The sequence below is a fragment of the Sarcophilus harrisii genome, chromosome 6 (genome assembly GCF_902635505.1).
Source record: "Sarcophilus harrisii chromosome 6, mSarHar1.11, whole genome shotgun sequence".
Taxonomy (NCBI): domain Eukaryota; kingdom Metazoa; phylum Chordata; class Mammalia; order Dasyuromorphia; family Dasyuridae; genus Sarcophilus; species Sarcophilus harrisii.
Window position 1 is genome coordinate 243,134,825 of NC_045431.1, and position 24,194 is coordinate 243,159,018.

Consider the following 24,194-nt stretch of genomic DNA (forward strand, 5'->3'; position numbering starts at 1 on the left):
AAATGATCAGAAGCCATAACAGAGACCCCAGAAGGCAGAGGAAAACACGAGAATCAGCACAAGTCCATCCGGGTCCCACAGAAGAGTGAGCCCTGGATTCAGGGTCATCACGTCTGGGTGGAAAATCTGGCTCGGACATCTGCTGTGTCATCATGGGCAAGAAGAGGCCTCTTCCCTCTGTGAGCCTCAGTTTCCCCATCTGTGAATCAAAGCTAGCACCAGCAGGAGCACTCTGCAAATCTCTGCCAATGTGACCCGGCGGGGAGCGCGGGGGGGGGGGGGGGGGGGGTAAAGGAATCACATGTGCATGCAACGTTCCACACCTATGGACCCATTCCGATTTCTGCAAAGCCGTGGGAGGGAAAGCACATCTCTGCTTTGGAGCAGTCGTAAAACTTTTTTAACCGGTGCAGGTGAATAGAATAGGCTCCTGGAGAGTCCCTCATTCCAAATATAAAGTCCACAAAGTCAGCAAAGCAGACAGTGGTTCGTCTCCCAGGCTGCCTAGAAAGGTGATCCCAGGAAACAGGTACTGAAGTCCCAGGCCACCCAGCAAGCCCCGACAGACCCTAGAAGGGAGTGCTCACTGCCAGGCTCCCCACTCACATCCTTAAATGGGGAGTGCAGCAGGAAGTCAAAGTGCCCCGACTTAGAGGCAAGATCCTGCTTTTCATTTTCAGACGGTGCTGATCTTTGAGAGCTGGAACACGAAAATCTCAAGTCGGGATTTCTGCAAAAGCCTTCTTGTGTTTGGTGAAGATTTGCAAGAGTGAGCTCAGGACAGTTCTAAATCACAAGCCCAAAACACTCAGAAAAATAAATGCCCTCGAGATGAGCACGAAGCTCTCCAACAAGCCTTCTGTTCTCCCGCAGACAGCTGGCTGGGGCCGGGCGGCTGGGGGTGGGAGACACAAAGGCTGTTCAGATGACTCCCCGCTCAGGGAGGCAGCCCCAGAAGGAGCAAATGCTAGGAAATACCTATGGAGGCTCAGTGGCAGTACCAGGCTGCCACGATTGTTCGGAACCCGGCTCCGAAAGCAGAACACTCCAGCTATTCCCAGATCCCTCCCCGACTGGATCCCAGTGCGAAAACTTACAACGGAAACGCAAAGGCAAGGCGATCTAGGGCTGTGTGGGGCAAGCCCGAAGGCTCTTTGCTCTGGGATGGCAGACAAAACCGAGCTAGTTTATCAATTCCCACCTTCCTCTGAGATCGGAAAACTGAAAAGGCCAAACTCGTGGGACTGTAAAGTAAAAAGTACCAAGACACAAGGGACATCAACACTGTCAGGAGAGAACAAACGGACATTGGTGTCGTGTGACAGAAGGGGGGAAGCAAGGGAGTGGGGGGGAAAGCCAGCAGAACCTCCGGTCTCAAGAGGGTGGAGGAAACAGGGGGCCGCCCTGCACACAGGATATCGGTTACCCAATCAAAACCCCAGCGTGAGGGTGCTGGGGGAAGCAGTCATCAGAGAATCACTGGGAGAGCAGAGAGCAGTCTGGCCCCCGATGCCAAGGGCACAGGCAGGGACTGGGTCGCAGACACCCCTGCACCCCCGACTAGGGACGGGAGCACTTCCTTAATTCCTAAAACCAGAAAAACTGTCCTGCTAATTTAGTCCTCAGCTGAGAAATCCTACCCGTGCCATTCCCCGAAATGCAGGTTCACCACTTGCTGTGTAAAGAAGGAAGTGTGACAGCGGTGGGGGCGGCAGCCCCGGGAGGGGGCCTTCTGTCTCCACCTGTTCTCGATTCCAGATCCCTTTCCATCCCACCTCAATGTCCAAAAGCCAGTCAGAGCTTCAGCTCTTCCCCACCAGCCTGGCAGCCCCCAACCTAAAGGTCTCAGGCCCAGGAGTGTCCGATTACAGCAGCCCAGAGTCAAGGGCTAGAAGTTAGCGAACCTGGGCCTTTCCCAGCCCAGCAACTGGAGAGCCCACCTCAGGCCAGGTCGTGCCTTTGAATGAGCGGCAAACAGAGGAGAGCGGCTCGGGTGGGGAGCCTCAGGTGTTCCATAGGGGGAAGAGGTAGGGGTAGAAGCCCCAGGCCCGCGCCCACGGCCAGCACTGGCGAGCTGGAGGCCGCAAATGGTTGCAGAAGGCTTCGCCTGCCTTCAATGAACCTCTGAAAGCCCCAGAGGACCGAGACCTTTGTGTTGCCAACATCCCGGCGAGGGAGGAAAGGAGGGCATTACTGGAAACCAGCTCAACTGGTTCTGCAAAGGAGCCCCTGGCCGGTTCCACTTTCCTTCCCCAAGTTAAAAAGAAAAAGGGCAGCAGCCCAGAGCCAGCCATTTACCAAGCACACATTCTCCCTCTGGGGCTTACCTTGCTGCCAGGATCTGTCCCCCAACCTTGTGATTACTGGGCTTTATAAAGCTAAAATTAGTTAGGTCATAGGAGGAAATAATCATTTCTGCCTCTGGGAAAAAATTGATAATAGGAAATGTGCAGAATAATGGGGGGAGGGCAGGAAGAACACACATACCACCCCCCTCCCCAAAGACAGATATCTGTGGAGAGAGCTCCCAGCCCGGCCTGAGAAGCTTCAAAACACCTCAGGCAAAAATAGACATTCAGATAAAGGAACCCAACCTATTTATACCCCCAACAGAGGAGCTGGGGGGGGGGGGGGCAAGGGAAGAGAAGAAGACCTGCTCACAGCTGCCCCGTCTAGGCCGCAGCCCCATGATACCCTGCTCTCATCTCCACTGCGCTTCAGGAGGAGGAAGACCATCTCAACAGCCCGACCCCGGAAAAGGGAAAGTCACAGGACCCTGGAAAGCCCCCGAGGGAAACACCCGGCAAGCCTATGTGGAGATGGGAGAATGGCAGTCCCGGCGGGACAAGGGGGCCGGGACCCTCTCCCTCACTAGCCGTCACAGGGCCCAGTGCTGTGCTCCCTTCAGAGCTTTAAGGCCAAACAAACAAACAGCCAGGGAAGAAATGAAGAGATCACTCCAGTGACTCATCAGAGCTGAAGAGGGCTAGGAACAGGGTGGGGGGCCCAGATTCAGAAGTGAGATTTCTGAAACCCCCAGCTCCCAGGAAGTGGGAGCCTCCCGGCCTGGAGGTGACCTTATTAAACCACTAACTTCAAGGGATGGGTCCCCCCCAGCCCTACTGAAGTGGGAAATCAAAAAAACCCTCAGGAATCCTAGGCCTAGAAAGTTTCATGGTTCAGATGGAATCAAACCCTCACTTCCTTCCATCCCATTCTCTAAGACAAGAGACTCTTTTTTGGCAAAATGCTGCTTTGAGGCCGACCAGATCAAGAGAGAGGTTTCCAGTTTATTCAGAAAAAGAAGCCCACCCCAGTCCTTTCAGTCTGCCATGGCTGGGACAGCGCCCAAGGGTTACCGAGCAACTCCAACTCTCTCACCACATTAATGGGTTCGGGAAGCACTGGTGGGCCCGTCTCTCCAAGCCAAAGCACTGACAGGACCAAAGGGGGACATCTGCCCACCTCCCACCTTACTTGACAATAATGGGCCGGAAGGCCCAAGGCTTGACTGTACTGCGGACGTGAAATATTGATTCCAGTTGACATAATACAAATGGAATAGACTAAAGAAAGCTCCTAGGAGCAGAGAAGACACGTCAGCTTAGAGGAGAAACAGCTAATGAAGGCACAGAACCAGCCCTGGTCACATACCCACAGCGCTGGAGTCATTCTGTTCAAAGGGGAACCAGTATGGGCTGGGAAGTTGTAGACTTCCCAAGAGAGTTCACTTGTGCGACTGTCTCAGACTTAAAGAAATGCTGGTGGCCCTGTCCTACCTTACAACGTTAAATTCCACTCACAACAGCAACCAAAGAAATATTTCCAGCCTATCTTTGGTTACAACCTGAAAGGTTCCTGGTCCCTTTGCAAGGACGGCTTTAACCTGAAGCCAGTTGAATTTCAACTATAAATCAACAGACCACACCCAGGACAACCTTAAATCAAGCTGGAACCTCCAGTTTGGCCACTCCTGAAGTCAACAGAAAGCAGCGGCTGAAGGTCTTACCAAGGACTGACCAAGACTGACTCGGAGTTTCCTGAATCACCTTTCCCTTCAGCCACAGCCCCAGATGAAGGCACCGTCCAGATCTGAGGCCCCCTTGACCAGAGTTCCTGGGACAAACTAACATGGGCTCAGATAGTGCAGCCAATCCCCCAACCTGCCCAGGCCTAGGCCAGGAGGCTTCCCCACACGGGCAAAGGAGCATCCTCCTAGACGGGGCCTGCCTCCCTACCATCCTGCTCCCAATGCCCGAAACCTGCTTCCGGGGAAATCCTTAAGATAAAAGCGCCTTTTCCTCACAACAACCAAGTGTGTCGTATAGTGTTGCCATTAACCCCATTTCACAGAGAGAAGACTGATAAATCAATGCAATGTTCAAGGTAAAGCTGACCGGGAGCAGCCCAGAGCCTTAAGGCCGCCACTCAACCATGGAATCTCCATCATCCCCACAAGATCTCAGGCCCTTCTGGTCTGGTCTTTTCTCCAGGGCGGTGGAGGGCTGATGGCGGGGACAAAGCTCTGAGCCCTCTGGGGGGACTCCAACATGCCCACTGCCTCACAGGGCCCCTGGCCTAGGGTCAGTCCAGGGTTTTCCTGGGCCTGCTCTCCCAGCCCGGACGGTTCTGAGGCCACAAAGTAGGTTCCAGGGCAGACCCTGGCCGACAGCAAGGAGAAGCTCCCCCTTCCCTCTTACTGTGGCCATTGGCTAGAAGACAAGCTGTGTGGTGTTGATGCCCCCCTGCCAGCCAAGCCTCCAAGCCGGGAGCCCCATTTGAAAAAGGAATTCCAGCCCCCGGCGCCCACCTCTGCTCCGGTGACAGCCATCTCCATCCCTCTCGACAGGCCCCTGAGGACGAGAAGTTGTGTCTGGGGCAGCAGATGGGACAGAACCTCCCTCAGAATCAGGTGTCGCCAAAAGCAGCTCCGGGCAGAACCGGGCTCAGTGAGCGGGCCGTCTCCCGGCCACACAAGGGCTATTTTTGTTCGTCGGCATTTCGGGGGGTGTTTTATTTTTTCAGAAGCTCTTGGGAAAAGGGCAGGGGAAAAAGGAGGAAAAAGCCTAAAGATGCCAATTGTTTGTTTACCTATTTCTGGAAGAACCGGTTTAAGTCATTCTGAAGTAAAGCCGGGGATAGAGAGCCTTTCATGGGGGTGGGGAGTCTCCTCCTGCCAGCAGGGAGGGGAAACCTTAGGGCTGCTCTCCTCAGCACCCAACTGGCTGCTGAGGCTGCCTTCCCATGGAAAAGCAGCAGGAAGAACAAGGTGGGGTTTCTCCTCCTCGGCTCCGCTGCCTACTCGGTCTCCAGCTCCAATGGGCTTCCTCCTCTTGGGGAGGATCCTGTCACCTGCTCAGGAGCTGCCGATCCTTAGGTGTCAGAATCTGGGGTTTTCTGGAGGAGAGGAGCCGGGGCTAAGTTACGGGAGGAGCTCTTCTGCAGAGCCGCAGGGAAAAGTAAATCAGTAACAGGAAGAGCTGCGGAGGAACCCCCAGATGGGGGGCACCCTAAGGATGCAGAGCCCTGCCTCCCACCCGACTTTCAATGGGCTGCCATAAAATAAAATGGCAGCAGGGAGCTTCAGGCCCCGGTATCACTCCCACATCCACTGCTTTGGCAAAGCCCCCATGTGAACAGTCTGCTTTTATTGTCTGGGGGTGGGAGGAACCCCAAAAGGAAGGGCAGACAAAACAAGAGCAGGGCAGCCCCCGCTCCGCCAGCCCACAGCTCCCCGGAGACCCCCACCCATCGACCGTGACCTCTCTCAAAAAGTAGAAATCCAAACGCTGAGCCGGCAGCCTGAAGTTCCCTTCTAGCAGGGTCTGTGGGAGAGTGGGGGCGCCGGGGACGAGCCCGGAGGGCTCCAGAGGGAGCGGCTCCGGCCACAACCAGCGCCAGCCTTGCTCCTCCCCAGCCGGTTTCACCCCCACGCCCTGGGTCCGCCAGAGATAATGGAGACGCAAATGTCCAGGGGAAGAACCCCTTCCAGAACGGCCCCGCCGGCCGGCAGGGGAGGGCGAGGCGACCCCCGAGGAGAGGAGGAGGCTGTGGGGGAGGCGGGCGGGTGTCAGCCCCCAGGGCCCCAGCACCCACGTCCGGGGATGGGGGAGGGGTCAGAAGGGGGTCAAGTTCGGGTGACAGATGCCGGTGGGGGCAGGGGAGGCGGAGAGCGGGAGCCCAGGGCTGCATTCCCCGCTCGCAGGAGCGCCTGGTGCAGACGTGCGGCCGCGGGCGCCCGGTCCCCCACGCACCCGGAGCAGGGCGGCCGGCCGGCTGACACTCGTGCCCCAGCGGAGCTCCAGGAGAGCCGGGCCCGGGCCGGGGGTCGCGGAAGCCGCGCGGACCCCGGGCCGGGCGCGGGCGGAGCAACAGGTTGCCGGGAGAAAGTGACAGCGCGGAGGGCGGCGCGGGGGTCCCAATGGGGGGCCCGGCGGGGGAGGGGGCGGCGGCCGCGATGACAGGACGCCCGGCAGGCCCGGCCGGCGCGGCGTGGGCACGGGCAGCGGCCCCGGGCGGCGCGCTCCTACCTGCTGCTCCGTGTCCCTCTCGTTCAGCGTGGGCAGGGGGGTCCGGGCGCTGGACATGGTGCCGCCGGGGCCGGGGGCCCGGGGGCTGCGAGGAAGGGCCACGGGCGCCGGGCGGCTCAGCGCGGGGACCCCGGCCGCATGGGCCCCGGCCAGGGGTGCGGGGAGGCCGGGCCGGCCGCTCACGCCAGCCCCCGGCTGCGCCGCTCGGGCTAGGCCGCGCCGGCTCCGGGCGGCTCCGGCGGCCCCCGGGCCGGGGCCCGGGCTGGGCTGGGGGGCCCTCGGCTCTTTCCGTCGCCAGCGGCCGGAAACTGCCGAAGCGCCGGGCGCCGGGCTCCCGGCAGAGACGGGCCTCCGGAAACAGCCGAAGGCGGGGGCCGCGGGAGCGCGCGCGCCGGCCGAGGGCTCCGGAAACAGCCGAAGGGGAGCGGGGTGGGCGCGGCCAGATGGGACCACGCCCCCTCTCCCCCACCCATCCCTCCCCGCCTTCCGCAAACTCCGCCCGAGCTCTTTCCCTCAGCTCAGGAAAGGGCGGCGAGCGGCGTGCTAAGGGATGGCCCCGCCCCCGCCCCGCCCCCGCGCCCCAGGGTGGGCCCGGGCGACTTCCGGAAACACCCGGAGCCGCGGCTTTCTCCGCCTGCATCCTGGCAACTTCCTCGCAGCATCCCGGGAGTGGTACCCAGGCGGGGCCCTCCGGGGCTTTCCGCAGAGCTGCGCCGCGCCGCCCGCGGGGCTCTGCCGGCCGGGGCGCGCACCGAGAGGCCGAGGGGCGGCTCGCCCTCCGCCGCACGGACTCCGCCCCGCCCGCCCCGCGGCCGACGTCCCTAAAGCACTTTGTGAAGCTTAAAGCGCCCCAGAAACGGGATGGGGAGGACCGGGCCCGTGCTCAGGCGGAGAGCGAAGGGGGGAAGGAGGCGGAGCGGCAGGCGGGGGCGGGCGGGGGGGCACGCAGAGGGACGCAGCGATGGTGCTGCGGGAGCGGGACCTGGGGAAGGTAGGCGAATGACTCCGGCATCCTTGGTCTTGCGGCAAATGTGGCCACCCCCAGATTCCCATCGCGGGTGATGTGGGGAAAGAGCGCTGGCCCTGGGTCTAAGAAGCTGGGTGCTTCAGTCAGATTGTCCCATCTCTCTCTCTGTGCCTCTCTTTTATCATCTGTGAAATGGGAACGCTAATCCCCATGTTTCCTCCCTCGTTAGACTCTTGTGAAGAAAGCCCTAGAAAAATGGAAGTTACTGAGATTGGCCCAACTGCTGCTTTCTGGGGAATGAAACAGTCAAATGAAGCGGGTCGGTGGGGGAACACAGTGAACAGGACTCAGAGTCAGGGTCTCTGAGTCTCAGAGCCTCAGAGGCAGGAAGATTCCTGCTTCAGACACTAGCTATGTGACTGTGCACAAGTCACTTACATTCTCAGCCTCAGTTTCCTCGGCTATTAAATGGGGAGAACTCGCAGAGTTCTTGCAGAATTCAATTCTAAATGCTGTCTTCTGTTGTTCACTCTGCTATCTGCTTCAGCTCCAGGCTTGAGCCATCCAGGTGAGGATTCCACCATCTACTTTCTTCCCCTTTCCCCTTTCTCTATGAGCTTCCTGAAAGTAGAGACTGTCCCATTTTTCTTGTTAATTGTATCCACAGTGCTTAGCAGAGTGCCTAGCATACAGTAGGCATTTAATAAATGGTTTAATAGCATACAGTAGGCATTTAATAAATGCTTTAATCTAATCAAATCGAATCTCTCATACCTGGTGGCCCATAAAAGACTAGAAGTTGCAGTAGTATATAATTATTATTCATTCTTCAAACACTATATACATGAGTTAATATCTCTGTCAATCAGCCCATGTATCCCTCTGAAAGTCACCCATTACCCGGTTCACTGCAGATCGGATTCCTAGCCAGTGGCTGTGACCAGACAAGAACACTCCATAATCCTAATGGCTACAATGGGGATGGGGGGGAGAGGAGAGGGGCAGAGGGAGCCAGCTGAAGTTTGATAGGGGGAGTACTCCCTCCCACTCCTCAAGAAAGGGCACACTCTAGAGAGGGCTCCCCTTCTCAGCAAGACATGAAAGGGAGACTCCAAGTGCTTGCTGCCTCGCTCATAGCCTTGGACTCCCATAAGACAGTTGCCCTATTCCCTAGGGTCCTTTGGAACTCCCTGGCTGAGGCTGCTGTGTGAGAAGGAACGGCAAAGATAAACATGATACATGGAAGTTAATACAGCCAAATGCTTCTGGATGCTTAGAAGAACTCCCCGGTCTGAGCATTTTAAGTTTTCAAAGCACTTTGTCCTAGAAGAGGGTTAGTATGGGATCATTAAGCCCATTTTAGAGATGAGGAAAACTCATACACGAGCCAATACCAAAGACTAAGCCTAGCTCTCAATTCCAATAGACCCTATTCTTGTTTAATTGCTTTGCCCTTCCTCCATCTTCAACAAGAAGAAAGTGTTTTCCATTTGCGCCCGTGATCTTCTCGATATGGGCACTCCCTCACCCCAGTTGCTAGTGCAGAAGACCACCTCCCCTTTTCTGCCCCTGTGCCTACTCAGTCTGTTGGAGCTGGTCACAAAAAGATCCAAGGGTCTTAGTGGACCGCAAGCTCTGCAATATGAGTCACAAATAGGGCATAGCTGCCAAAAGAAAAGAAAAGAAAAAGCTTATTGGAATCATCTTGAGCCGCATGGAAAGAGGCTTGGATCACCGAATAAGGTGGTGACAGTCCCACCTTGAGGAGTGGAGTACCATGCAAAGAGCACTGGAATTGGGACCAGAAGACCTGGATTCAAATCTCAACGCTCTTACTTGCCACCTGACCCCTGGGTAAGACACATCACCTATTTGAATCTCAGTTTCTTTATCTGTAAAATAAGGGGATTGGACAAGATGTCTCTAAAGGCTGGATCCAAGCTCCTCCCTTCTCTACTTTGATCAGACCAGCTGTAGAATGTTATTTTCAGTTCTGGAAAGGTCATGGGTAAAATTCTCCAGAGGAGGAGGAGGGTGACCACTAGGACGAAAAGCCTCGTGCCGGCTGAAGCAGGAGCCAGAGGCAGGATGGCAAAAACAGACTGAGACGTCCCATGACCCACTGGGTCGCTTCGGGAGGTAGTAGCTTCAGCTTCCTAGGAACTCTCCAGGCAGACACTGGAGGACCACCTGTCTGCAGTTTTCAGGTTGTGCTTGCAGTAGATAACCACTGAGCTCCCTCCCAAGCACTGAATCAAGGTGTTGGATTCTTGTCCTCCCACAGAACCTCCCCAGAAGGTGCCTCTGGGACATTTCTCTGGTTCTAACCCAAAGAACAATCCTAACGTCTGTTAGAAAGATGAATCCTGGCCTTCCCCTTCAGGTAGCTAGCTGGCAAGCTCACTCCTGGGAGTTCAAAGGTCTCTGCAGATGACTATTCATTTCAGGGACAAGACTCATTTCAAACCAGGTGCCCAAAACTCTACCCATCCCAAACTGAACTCATTATCTTCCTCTTCCCCTCCCACCATTGGCTTTCCTTTTTTTTTTTTTTTTTTTTTTTTTTTTTTTTTGGCTAAGGGCACTCCTCATCCTTCTAGTCTCCCAGATTCCCAGTCTCTTCATCATCCTCATCTCCTCACCCCAGATATCCAGTTGTCATCTAATCGCACTGAGCCTGCTCCCTTGCTGCACCAAACAGGTCCCCTTCTCATTATCATACAGTTATCTTACTTGGACCTGATGACGATGGCCTCCCAGTTGGCCTCCCTGCCTCCCCTCTGTCCACTTCCACAGCTGCCAAACTGGTTTCCCACAAGCTCCTTTAGGATGCCATAGAAACGACTCAGTTATGCTCTATAACCGCCCAAGAGCGGGGCCAACTCCATGGGACGTTACTTCTCCTGTCACAGCGAGTCTGGCCGGATTGGGTTTGTCTCTGTCTTTCTCTGTCCTTCACCCACAGCACTCTTTCATCTCTGGCCTTCCCTATGCCTAGAATTCTTCCCCCTCTCACCTCCACCTTATTTCTCACCTCCCTTAAGGCTCACCTGAAATGCCACCTTCTGAACACAGCTTTCCCTATTCCCTCCTCCCCCACAGCTGCTAGTGTCTTCCCTTCCCAGAATTCATCACAATAACTTACCTTGAATTGATTTTTGTATTTATTCGATTTTATATCCCTATCGATGCTACCTTCCCCATAATTCTTGTTTCATTTTTTGTCTCTGCTTCCTATTATCTGGCGTGTCCCGGGGCCTTAATGTTTGCTTGTGGATTAGAAGATGTTGAAATTAGAATCTGCGAAGCTCAAAAGTTTCAAAAATGGCCACATGATGCTGTCAAAGCTCAGACTTCTTATGGGCAGGGAGGGCTTTGCCTATTACAGAGCCCGGCGCATAGTAGGTGCTTCATAAATGTTTATCGATTGAAAGCTCCCTTCCCAGAGGCAGACAGCAAAGCAATTACATATAACTCACCATCTTAGAAATTTGCCTGAGTCTCCAGAAGGTCGATCGACTGAACAGTCAGAGGGGGGTCTGAAGGCAGCTCTCCCCAACTCCAAACCCGATGTTCTATCCGCTGTGTCACTCTCTCTGTGGGATGTTCCTGAGGGGGAGAGAAGACTTGCGCAGCCAGGGGCCAGCCCGGCCGGGATTTCCAGCAATCCCTGCTCAGTTTCCAGCTCCCTCTTTGAGCCCTCTTGCTCAAGGGAAGGGCTGTAGAGGAGGTTAGTCAGGAAGTCAGTTAGCCAGGAGGTGTGAGCCAGGAACACCACCGGCTTGGCGATCTGTAGAAGTGGGTTCCGATTCAGTTTAGCGGCTGGACGTTGGTCCGTTCAAGTAGGGGCCGACGGAGTTTGTCCCTCTGGAAAGCAACAGGGTAGGACTGGATGGAGGCCGTGCTCTGCGTTCCTTTCTCCCGCTCTCTAAGCCGAGGAGCTCCCCATCTCCAAGGCTTTTCGCCCCTGGCATGTTGGGACTTGTGTCCCAGGGCCCCGCTGGGCTCAACAAGAGCTTTGGGGGAGGGGGGGAGCCAGGGATCTGGCAGGGGTTCAGGCTAAAAACAGAGAGCCCTAAAGCTTCAGCTTTGCCCTCCTCCCGATCTCCAGGGCGGGAAGAGTCTTACGGTTGCCATAGGACCCAGAGCTGGAAGGATTATCTTTGTGACCTTGAGTAGGCCGATGAGGAGGTCCGGCTTTTGCTGTTCATTCGTTTTCAGACATGGCTGACTCTCTGTGACCCCACGGGGGCTTTTCCTGGCAGAGATACGGGAGGGGTCGGCCATTTCCTTCTCCGGCTCATCTGACAGATGAGGAAACTGAGGCAGGCAGAGTGAAGGGACTTGCCCAGGGTCACACAGCTAGGAAGTATATGAGGCTATATCCAAGCTCGGGTATCCCTGCCTCCGGAACCATATATACGCTAGCTTTCCCATGCCCCCTCATGTTCCGGGGCAGGGAAGTGACTCACCCCCTTGGTCAGTTGGCAGCCCAGGCCCTGGGGCTCAGACTCCCTCAGCTCCAGGCCCAAACTTCCATCCAGGGCAGTGCCACCTCTGCGAAAGGGAAAGCGCGGGCCGGGCACGCCGACTTTCCCTTCCCCTGCCCTCCTCCACCGCTCCCGGCTGGGAACCGGCAGCGACCGTCTGCCCCCTGGTGGACACGGGTAAGCTCACACCCCGCTCCCTGGCTTTCCCGCCATCCACCAGACCGGCCAACCTGCCCAAGAAGAAGGTGAGCCCACCCAGGTGAGAAAGAAGCCAGGGGACGTTCAACGACGGTGCAGGGCTCTGAGCCTCGGCCACGACTCTGCGAGGCACTCCCATTTTACAGATTGGTAAGATACAGAGAGAGGGAAAAGTCAGAGGAGCTCCCAGATGACCACGGACCACAGACACAGGGTAGAGAATCTCCTCCAGAGTGTTTGCTCCTTTAATGAGAGCCGGGGCAGCGTCGGGGAAGGTACCTGAGGAGAGCCAGCATTTATCACCCTCCCTTCCTGGGCAGCCTCAGGGAGCACTGGCATCTGATTTGATGTGATTTTTTAAAATTCACATTTCGGTGGCGTCTTCAGCTTTTAGTCTTTTTTTTTTTAGTTTGTATCTAATTTATTTTTTTTTTAAATAATTATAACTTTTTATTCACTTTTAATCTTTATTTTTAAAATAGATTTTTCTTTTTTTCTAATAGCATTTTATTTTTTTTTGGCTGAGGCAATTGAGGTTAAGTGACTTGCCCAAGGTCACACCGTCAGGAAGTGTGAAGTCTCTGAGGCCAGATTTGCACTCAGATCCTCCTGACTTCAGGGCTGGTGCTCTATCCATTGTGCTACCTAGCTGCCCCTCCCCCTTATTTTATTTTTCCAAATACATGTAAAGACAGTTTTCATTCTGTAAAACTTTGTATTCTGCATTTTTCTCCCTCCTTCCCTTCCCTCCCCTCTCCCTCCAAGACAGTTAAATTTGTGCAATCCTTTAAAACCTATTTCCATATTTGTCATGTTGGGCAAGAAAAATAAGACCAAAAGGGGGGAAAAAACCACAAGAAAGAAAACAAAACCAACAGAAAGGTGAAAATACTATGCTTTGGTCCTCATTCAGACTTCATCGCTCTCTCTCTGGATGTGATTGTTGTAAAATAGTTTGGTGACCGGTTTTATATCATTTGTTAGCTTCTTCCTGCCTCTTCCCTCCCAGAAAGCCACGCCTTAGAATAAAGAATTCTATTTTTTTTTTTTTAACGAAAGCTTTTTATTTTCAAAACATATGCTTAATTTTCAGCATTCCCCCTTACAAAACCTTATGTTCCACATTTTTCTCCCTCCCTCCCTAAGATGGCAAGAAATCCAATATGTGAAACGTGCGATTCTTCTCCACAATGATCAGGCTGCACAAGAAAAAGCTGATCAAAAAGGAAAAAAAAACGAGAAAGAAAACAAAATGCAAACAAAAACAAAACGGTGAAAATGCTCTGCTGGGATCCGCACTCGGTCCCCACAATCCTGTAGGTGCAGAGGCTCTCTCCTTCATAAGACCATTGGAACTAGCTTGAATCCCCCTTGGTTGGAGAGGGCCACGTCCATTAGAATTGATCATAGTATAATCTTGTTGCCGTGGTTCTGCTCACTTCCCTCAGCATCAGTTCCTGTGAGTCTCTCCAGGCCCCTCTGAAATCCTCCTGCTGATCATTTCTTACCGAACAAAATTATCCCATTCCATTCATATTCCACACTTAGCCAGCCGTTCCCCAGCTGATGGGCGGCCACTCGGTTTCCAGATAAAGAATTTCTTTAAAACAGGAAGTGGGAAACGCTTAGCAGGATGTGGGTCATTTGTGCCTCCCATGAGCTTCCTCATCTGGAAAAGGGGGATCTTGCTACCTGCAGCACCTTCCTCCTGAGGGGAGCGTGAGGAGCGAGGGAGATCTCCCCTCCAAGTTCCATAGGAATATCGGTTATTATTATTATTATTATTATCCCTTTAAATCTGCCCTCGTGGTTCTTGGGGCTCCACATGAGGAGGAGACAGGCTCTGGTGGGCAGCAGGCAGGGAGGAGGAGCCGCAAGGTGCCAAAGCTGTACTTCCCCCATAACTACTCTTCCTATCCCCAGCCTCAGACTGGAGCAGGAATGATGGGCAATGTGGCAAACCAGTATGACCGAGGCTGGCTTGGGACTCATCTCTTAAAACCGGCAGCTCCAGGTAGGGTGAGTGAGATCTTCTGCCTCCTTGGGAGCTACACCTCCCAACATCCCTTTCTACAAAAATATTCTCATTTTGTTCCCCAAAGGTGGAGCAGTGGTTAGAGCACTAGTTCTGGAGTTAGGAAAGCATCGTTTTGAGTTCAAATCTGACCTCAGATATTTACTAACTGTGTGATCTTGGACAAGTCACTTCACCCAGTCTGCCTCAGTTTGCTCATCTGTCAATGATCAAAGGAAATGGCAAACCACTCCAACTTCTCTGCCAAGAAATCCCCTAAATGGAGTCACCAAGAGTTGAACACGACTGAAAAATTCTGAACAATAGTCCTCTTTCGAATGCTCTTGTCCTGATGGTCTAATAATGATCGTGATAGCATTTGTATAGTGCTGGAAAGTTTGCAGAAAACCTTACCAAAAATATCTTATTTGATTCTCACACAAACGCTGTGAGATACATACTGTTCTTTATACACAGTACATATATGATATATAAAAACTTATAAAAAAGCATACTATATATATAATATATATACTACATTATACATATAATAGTATGTACTTCACAGGGTTTGTGTGTGTAAGTTTAGATTACATTTTACATAGAGAATACGTATAGAATTCTCATTTTACAAGGGAGAAAACAGGCAGATGATAGTTAAATGATTAAGTGACTTGACTAGGGTCACACAGGGAATGTTTGAAGCTGGATTTTCACCCAGGTCCTTCTGACCAGCTAGCTGCCATTCATGGACATAGGATCAAGCAACTGGGAAGGACTTTAGAACTTTGATTGACCGGGCAGGGACACATCCAGACAGAATGGATTGTGGCCATTGTACAGATGAGGAAATTGAGGCCAGAGGGGAAAACACCTGGCAGAGGAGCGTGGAGGGAGGAGAGACTCCATGAGGATGAGAGCTGGCTAACCTTCACTTGCAATTCCAAGGCAGGCCAAGATTTTGCTGGACGTCGGATGAATGTTGCTGTGCCCTAGAACCCAGGAATTGGTAGACGTGACACGGTCAGGATGCATGGTCAGTGACCTAACTGACCAAGGCTCTGAGGCCTCAGACAAAGGGTTAGTGTCTCTAAGAGCCTTTTCTCTAACAGATGTCTTTGCTTTGCCCAGTGGCTATTTCTAAGGCCCACACCTGGCAGTGTCACTCTCCTGTGGCTCACTCACTCCACTCTGTGGAGGGGCTCACCCCTCCAGCACATACACATGCCTTTTTGGGGGCTTTGGAATCCCTTCACCATCCAGCTCCAGGAAAACTTTCCAGTTTTCTCAAGCCTTCACTCACCGTCCATCATCCAACCAGAATGGCCTCCTTGCAGCCTCTTCCATCGGCCTTTGGGAACCTGCCTGTTTTCTCGCTTCCCCTTCCCAGAACCAGCCACATCCTTCTAAGCTCAAACACTATTACCCTTATCCTAGTCCTCTTCCCTTCAGCCCTTCTCCAGAAATGTAAAATCATTTCTTTTCATTCTACTTTTCATTTAATGAGCAGCTAGATGGCCCAAGTAGATAGAATGCCAGTCTTGAAGTTGAAGACCCTGAGTTCAAATCCAATTTCAGACATTGACTAGCTCTGTAAACCTGAGTGAATCATTTTATTATGTTTGCCTCAGTTTCCTCATCTGTCAAATGATCTGGAAAAGGAAATGTCAAACTGCTCCAATAACTTTGCCAAGAAAACCCCAAATGGGGTCACAGAGTAGAACACAACAGAAAACAAGCGTGTATTAATTATTCTATTTGGGTTTTAAGCTTTTTGAGGACAAAGAAGGGTAACTTTTTTGTCTTTGTATACCCAGTGCCTGACATACTGCAGGTGCTTAATATGTGCTCGTTGCATAAATGAATGAATGAAGAAGCAGTGCTACTGGCACTGAGATTAGAACCTGGGCTGAGAGGTTTTCAAGTGATTTACCCAAGGTCACCCAGTGGGTAAATGTCAGAGCAGGCTTTCAGAACCAAATCTCCCAACTCCAGGTACCTTTGCCCAGATGGGGGCTGAGCCAATGTTGTTCCCATTTGACAACTCTTTGCTCCTCTTCTAGAAATCAAAACCTCTTGATTCTATATCCCCCTAAAGAGACCAGAGACCCCAGATTTAGGACTAGGTTAGGGTTCATTTGAGTCAGGACCCACTTCCTGATTCCTAGCTAGAGCTAGAGGGGAGAGGACCCCTCATCACAGGAGGAGGGGGTCACGAACCTGTCTCTGAACCTGCAGCGATCCAGCTGTGGCAGCCAGCCACCTTATTAGGAGGAGAATTAAGGGGGTGGACTGGCTGTACTCCACATCCGCCCTTCACTATTCAGCTCAGCCTTTATTGAGGGTTTAACTGTGAGCAAAGCCTGGCACATAGTCTTTTTTTTTTTTTTTTTAATCTTATAAATCACTACTTTTTCTTTTCTTTCTTTTTTTTTATTAAATAACTTTTTATTGACAGAACCCATGCCAGGGTAATTTTTTACAACATTATCCCTTGCACTCACTTCTGTTCCGATTTTTCCCCTCCTTCCCTCCACCCTCTCTCCAAAGATGGCAAGCAGTCCTGTACATGTTAAATAGATTACAGTAGATCTTGGATACAATATACGTGTGCAGAACCAAACAGTTTTCTTGTTGCTCAGGGAGAATTGGATTTAGAAGGTATAAATAACCTGGGAAGAAGAACAAAAATGCAAGCAGTTTACATTCATTTCCCAGTGGTCTTTCTTTGGGTGTAGCTGCTTCTGTCCATCCTTGATCAATTGAAACTAAGTTAGATCTTGTCTTTGTTGAAGAAATCCACTTCCTTCAGAATACATCCTCATACAATATCGCTGTTGAGGTATATAATGATTTCCTGGTTCTGCTCATTTCGCTCAGCATCAGTTCATGTAAGTCTCGCCAATCCTCTCTGTATTCGTCCTGCTGGTCATTTCTTACAGAAGAATAATATTCCATAACATTCATATACCACAATTTACTCAACCATTCTCCAATTGATGGGCATCCATTCATTTTCCAACTTCTGCTGGCACATAGTCTTGAAGAAGCCTGAAGAATAGTCCCAGGTCTCCTGAAGCTTACATTCTAGTGTACACTTCAGCATTTATTAAGCACTTACTGCATACATGGCCTTGTAATAGGTATTGACGAAAACATGGATTCTAGATAAGAGATCCTTGTGCAGAGGTTTGGGTTGGTCTCAGTGCCACAAATCTCTCTCCACCCCATTTTATCCTTCACTCAACTACAGAAAGATCTTCCTAAAGTTCATGTCACTTTCCTACTCAAAATCCAGAATAATGATGATGGTGATGATGATAAATTCCCTACCACCTCTAAGATCAAATAGAAAACCCTCTGTTTGATGTTCAGAATCCTTCCCAACTGGCTTTCCCTCCACCTTTCAAGCATTCTTTTTATTTTCACACCCAACCATCACACGTTGTTGTTATTACTGTATATGGTGTTTTTCCCCCGGTTTTATTCATTTCACTTTGCATCAGTTCATACAAGTTTCAGGTTTTTCTGAAATTTGCTTTCTTGCCATTTCTTCTTGCACAGTCGTTTCCCAAACATCCACAGGCCGCTACTTGATCAGCCGTTCCCCAAATGACAGGCATCCCCTGGCTATCTAATTCTTGTCAGCCTTGTAGTACTCTTCAGCTGCCCTGCTGTGTGTCTGGCCCCTGGATCCAGATGGCTCTGGAGAGAGGCTGAGGCTGTGTCGTCATGGCATCGCCTCCTCATATCATGGTCCTTTTGGAGAGTGAAGGATGAACAACAACACTGTATCTAGCCCCACTCACGCTCTATGTTCCAGCATCCCCGGCCTCCTGGGGGTCCTTTAAATGAGATTCTCCAGTTCTAGATGCTGAGCATTTTCACCCATTGTGCACCCTGCCAGGAATGCCCTTCCTCTTCCTCTGGGCCTCCTTTGAGTCCCAGCTAAAATCGCACCTTCTACAGGAAGCCTTCCCCACTCCCTCTGAATTACCGGACCTTTCCTCTGCTGCTTACCTCTGATGAAATGCATCTGAAGCTCGTTTGGACATCTCCTGGACTTCATTTAGAGCTTTTTGGTTGGTTTTGTTTGTTTGATTTTTGCTTTTCTTTGTCTCTCTAGTGTATACAGTGCCTGGGACCTAGTAGCCACTGACTAAAGGAGTCCAGCTGTTTGCCAGCTATTTCTTGAGCACCAGCTGTGTACAGAGCAGTGTGCAGGGGCCCAGGAGATGGAGGAAGAAGCACCAACCCTCCCATCTACCAGAGGCATTCAGCAGTCACTTGAAGAGCAGCTGTTTTGGGCAGAGCCCTCGGCTGGGCCCCGGGAGCTTAGAGATGGTCTAATAGAGAGTTTGGGCCAACATTTATTTATTCTGCACCGACTGTGTGCAGAGCCCGCCCCTGTGGATGTGAAATAGAGATGACAATAATTGGGCTCTGAGGGGCAACAAGGAGGAAGGGGAAGCATCAGCAGCTGGACTGGAGAAGGCTTAAGCTTTGCACCTGGAACGAGGCCTGCAGTGGGGAAGACCTGAATTCAAGCCCAGCCTCGGACACTTATTCACCACGTGATCCTGGGCAGCTCCCCTCCTCCCGTCTGCCTCAGTTTCCTCATCTGTAAAATGAAATGGGGAAGGAGCTGGGATAAGGAAACCCCAGACAGGGGTGTGAAGCGTCAGCCCCAAGTGTAATGACTGACAAGTGTGAACACTTCCACACGTGCATACGCGGCAACACCACGCTGCCCGTGCCACTTCACACACATCACGCTGCGCCGAGCACACATTCACACGCATCCCACGCACATTCACACGCACGCACGTGCACACTCACATGCATCCCACGCACACTCACGCACGTGCACACTCACACTCACCCCACGCACACTCATGCACGCACGTGCACACTCACGCATCCCACGCACACGCACACTCACATTCACACGCATCCCACACACACAGCCGCCGCGTGCACATTCCTACGCATCCACGCACTCCACGCCGCGCCGTGCACACTCCACATTCACCGCATCCGCACCTCACGCCGCGCACGTGCACACTCACATTCACACGCATCCCACGCACACTCACACGCACGTGCACTCACATTCACACGCATCCCACGCACACTCACACGCACGTGCACTCACATTCACACGCATCCCACGCACACGCACACTCCCTGATGCGCGCGCACCCCACGCGCAGACACAAACAGGTCTCTGTCCCGCTCTGAGCAGCTGCCGCCTGGCTGCCCAAGCCCAACAGCTGCACGCGGGGCTCCCGGGGCCTTCCCCCTCCCCCCCGCTGCGCGAGAACCCCAGCGGCCTCCGGCAAAGCCCGCCCTCCTCCCGCCCGGGCCCCCACCCGCCCCGAGGCCGTACGTGCACCGCCCGGGGGCCGGCCCTGTCAGCGCCCCTTCTCCCTTCAGTCTGTTACGTTTCTAAACCGCGGTCTGAAGCCCCTTTGGAACCAGGCCGGCGGGGGGCGCCCGAGGACTTGTAACGGACACAGCCTCGTTCCCGCCCTAACGGGGAAGCTCCGGCTAACCCCTTTTGCAGACGAGACTGGGCTTCGCCGACCCCGGGGCGCCCGCTGTCATCTGGGTCTGGACTCGGGCGGGTGTTCCCGCAGCACGCTCCCCACAGCGCCCCCTGGCGGCCCCTTCGCGCATCGCCGCCGTGCCCTGCCCCCAGTGAGCCGTCCCGCGCCCAAGCGTTTTTCCGAGGGAAGCGGCAGTTCCCCCCTCAGCCCACAGGGAGGGGCTCTGGGACGCCTCCCTCCGGTGCCGCCCTGGCTCGGCATAATTAGAGTTCATTTTTCTGCCCAGCAGGCAGCAGTCCCACAAAACATCTGCACATCATGGAGGGGAGGGGGGGGAAGCCCAGAAAACGCGCGCCCCCGCGCCCCCGCGCCAGGCCCCGCGCCCCAGGCCCCGCCCCGCGCCCCAGGCCCCGCGCCCCGGGCCCCGCGCCCCGCCCCCCAGGCCCCCGCGCCCCGGGCGGAACCGCCTCTGGCCCAGGCTGGAGCCTGGCCCAGCGTCGCCTCGTGCTTCCGAGGATCCCGCTCATTCCCGTTTTTTAAAGCCCCCCCCCCATTCACCACCAGTCGGTCGGTTTCCGTGACCAGCGTGTTCCGCGGCCCCTCCCAGTTCCGAGTCCTTTCCGTCCCCTCCCTGCCGCCTCCTCCCAGCCACGCGGGGGCGTGGCGCGGTCGTCCCCACTCTGCGGATGGGAAGCAGGCCGGGCCCCCCCAGGCCCCGGCCCCCGGCCGGCCCCGCTCCTCGTTTCTCCCGTCCCGCGCCCAACGGCCCGAGCTCCCGATTCTTGGCCTCCGCGCGAGCTGCCGCCGGAGCTTTGCTCCCGCGGCCCTTCCCTCGCCGATTCCTGGGGACACATCATCACGCACAACGTCCGAGCAGCTCCTTCTTCGCGCCTGGGCATGACTGGCAGTCGAAGGCCTGAAACTCGGACCCCGGAGAGCCGCGGCCTCTGCGAGCCTCCCTCCGCCGTGAGCGCGCGCCCCGCCCTTCCCTGGATTGTGAAGCTCCTGCTGGAGCTCCGGTTCTCACCCCCGCGGGCTCCCAGAGCCGCGGCTGGAAGCGGCCGCGGAGCCAGAGCCCCAGCCCAGAAACGCAAAGGCTTCTGGGGCGCGTTTGTGTCCTAGTAATTGCATTTTTGAAACCAGACCCACCTGGTGAAGAACCTGCTATTACTGCAGATTTGTGGCTAAGAGACCTTAAGCCTGGGACGCTGAAGGCTGGTGCCGTCTCCCGGCACAGAGCCACACTGACTGGGAGCTGCCTTTCCTACCGTACCAGCCTTCTAACTATCTCTTCTCTTATTGTTGGAGCTGGAGACGGCTTCCTGGGTTTCGTCGATTATAATGAAAATATTTGCACAACCGTGAGAAATGTGGAAACATGACTAAAAGAACTGCATATATTTTACATATATTGGATTACTTGTTGTCTAGGGAAGAGAGTAGGGGAAGGGAAGGAGAAAAATTGGGGACACAAGGTTTTGCAAGACTAAATGTTGAAAACTATCTTTGCACATTTTTAAAAAATTGTAAATTTATTTTTATTAAAGCTTTATTTTCAAATAGATAATTGTTACTGTGTACAGTGTTCTGCTGGTTCCGCTCACTTCACTCGGCATCAGTTCATGTAAGTCTTTCCAGATTTTTCTGAAGCCCACCTGTTCATTATTTCCTGTAGCACACAGGGCTTCTTTACTTTTCCCACTCAGGACCCCTTTTTGCCCCAAGAATTTTTATGTGATCCCCAGTATATAAGTACATAAAATAGACAAATCAAAAACTTACTGATAACAAATTATAATTTAGCGACTCCCAAATTCAGTTAGAGATCTCATATGGGCCTCAAACCACAGTTATACCACATAGATCATCACCATTTCTACATGTTCCCAACAAAGCACAGCAGCAAGAGATAAAAAGATTTCCATTTCAAATAACTGTGGACAGTATAAAATATTTGAGTCTACCTGCCAGGACAGATTTTCATCTGTCAAAAAAACTCCCTTAAAACCCAAAACACTTTTCATAAAAATAGAGGAAAACTATCAATTGCTCATGGGTAAGGTAATATAATAAAAATGACAGTCTACTTATTCAGTGCCATACCAAACTGCCAAAAAAAAATTTTATAGAGCTAGAAAATACATATTTAAATAGGTCCAAAAGGACCTTTCTTTGTTTCTCTCCCTCACCTTCCTTCTTTCCTTTTCTCCTTTCTAGTCTGTGTCTTCCTTCCTTCCTTTCAAACTGCCAAAAAATTTATTTTATAAAGCTAGAAAATATATTCATTTACATAGGTTTTTTCTTTTCTTTTTTTGTTTCTTTCCTTCCTTCCTTCCAAACTTTTATTTTATTTTATTTTATAGAGCTAGAAAATACATAATCATTTACATAGATTCTTTTCTTTTCTTTTTTTGTTTCTCTTTCCTTCCTTCCTTCCTTCCCTCCTTATCTCTGTTCCTTCCTTCCTTCCAAACTGCCCAAAATTTTATTTTATAGAGCTAGAAAATACATAATCATTTACATAGGTTCTTTTCTTTTCTCTTTTTGTTTCTCCTTCCTTCCTTCCTTCCTTCCTTCCTTCCTTCCTTCCTTCCTTCCTTCCTTCCTTCCTTCCTTCCTTCCCTCCTTATCTCTGTTCCTTCCTTCCTTCCAAACTGCCCAAAATTTTATTTTATAGAGCTAGAAAATAGATATTCTTTTATAGCTCCTTTTCTGTGTTTGTCCCTCCCTCCCTCTCTCCCTCTCTTATCTGGATCTCTTTAGGATACAGATCTAGTTAGTGATATTGCTGGATCACAGGGTTTTCTCAGTTTGAGTGCCCTTTGGGCAGAGTTCCAAATTGCTCAGAGAGCTCTTTTTCCACTAGACCTAAGGGCACGATTTCTTTCAGTCACTTTCACTCCAGCGACCGGATTCCTGTCCTTAACGAGTGGCAGTCCCACAGGTAGGAGCACATGCTTCTCCACAGACTTGTGGAGTTTCCTTGCTTTTCATTTTTGTCCATTTGATGAATGCAAGATAGTAATTTGATGCTGTTTTAAATCGTTTCGCTCATTAATGAGGTTCGTTGAGAGATTAAATTGCTCACCGTCTAACAGAAATTGTCTATAATTCCACATAACTTTCTCCATATCATTCTCATTTGATCCCTAAGAGAAAGGGACTTATTTATTTATTCTCTTTACCATTTTATGGCCAAGGAATGAAAACCCAAAGGTCAAATCGGATTAAAATTTGAGTCAACAGAGTATGGCTGTTGTTTGAGTATGGAGAAAGGTGATGGGAAAGAAAGAGTCCTGGGGATAGAGGGCCAGCTTTCTTGTTCCAGCTCTGCTGTTTACAGGTTTTCTGACTATTGTGAGCAATCAGTTTGTTTGTTTTTTTTTTTTGCTGAGGCAATTGGGGTTAAGTGACTTGCCCAGGGTCACACCGCCAGAAGTGTTAAGTGATTGAGTTCAAATTTGAACTCAGGTCCTCCTGACTTCAGGGCTGGTGCTCTCTCCACTGTGCCACCTAGCTGCCCCAGCAATCACTTTTTAACAAAGCACCCACTATGTGTTAGGCGCACTGGCCCCTCCAAGGCTCATTCCAGCTCAAGACTCCAGTGACTCCTGATGAAGGACTCCTCTCCACAGGGCCCACTTTGGCAATCCCAGAGCCATCCCTTAGGCATTCATTTGCATCAAGCTCACAAAGACAAAAGGGAAGCAATCCCTGCCCCCGGGGAGCTTACATTCTACACAAGTGGTATACACATAAAACAGAGCAAAGAGGCGGAGGAATGGTGAGAAGGGAAGAAGAAGCTTTCAGGGGGTGGCTGCAATTTTTTGGTGAAGCCTAAGGGAAGAACTCTAGCTGAGAGAGTTGGGAAGAAGTGTCACGGAAGGAAGAGAAGGCCAGAAGAGAGAGAAATGGGGACAAAATTAGGGAGAGGATTGCCTTGCTCCAGTGAGGGCCCACTTGGAGATAAGTTTGCAGAGACCCAGTTAACAGTTTCGTGACTTCTTCCAGCTCTGTTCAGAAGCCGTGGGGGTGGGGGTGGGGGTGGTAGGAGTCATTAAAGGTCAAATCCAGAACCTGGGATTTGCGAATATAACGTGGAATTAAGAAGTAGCTTGTGGGAATTAAGCAGACTAAGGAACAGAGAGGTAAGGGGAGAAGAGCCAGAGCAGGATGGAGGGACTCAGCCTCAAGGAACGGCACCCACAAGCCAAACTGGGCGATAGATTTGGAGACTGGGAAGCTCAAAGGAGAAAACATAGCAGGAGAGCGCTCTAGAAGTGGGCAACGGGGACCTCTGAGGCCAATGAGCATGAGCCGCCTCTGAGGGGAGTAGGGGAGGTGTGGGGGGGCAGGACTGAGATGTGCCCTTGGCAAGAAGGAAGAGCTCCACAGCTAATTATAGAGGGGAAGTCCTGGGGAAGGGCTGATGTCCTGGAACACTGG

The 24,194-nt window shown here is 52.2% G+C and overlaps 1 protein-coding gene across 2 annotated transcripts in view; it reads right to left on the reverse strand.

Annotated features, from left to right (window-relative positions):
- The window catches only part of MARK2 (microtubule affinity regulating kinase 2), a 49,677-nt gene extending 42,905 nt beyond the window's left edge, over positions 1 to 6,772 (reverse strand). For both annotated transcript variants that reach the window (XM_031943144.1, XM_031943143.1), the window contains exon 1: positions 6,531 to 6,772. In XM_031943144.1, coding sequence (XP_031799004.1) covers positions 6,531 to 6,587 — 57 coding nt within the window. In that variant the 5' untranslated portion in view covers positions 6,588 to 6,772. The remainder of the gene's footprint in view (positions 1 to 6,530) is intronic.
- Between the last annotated feature and the right edge of the window lie 17,422 nt (positions 6,773 to 24,194).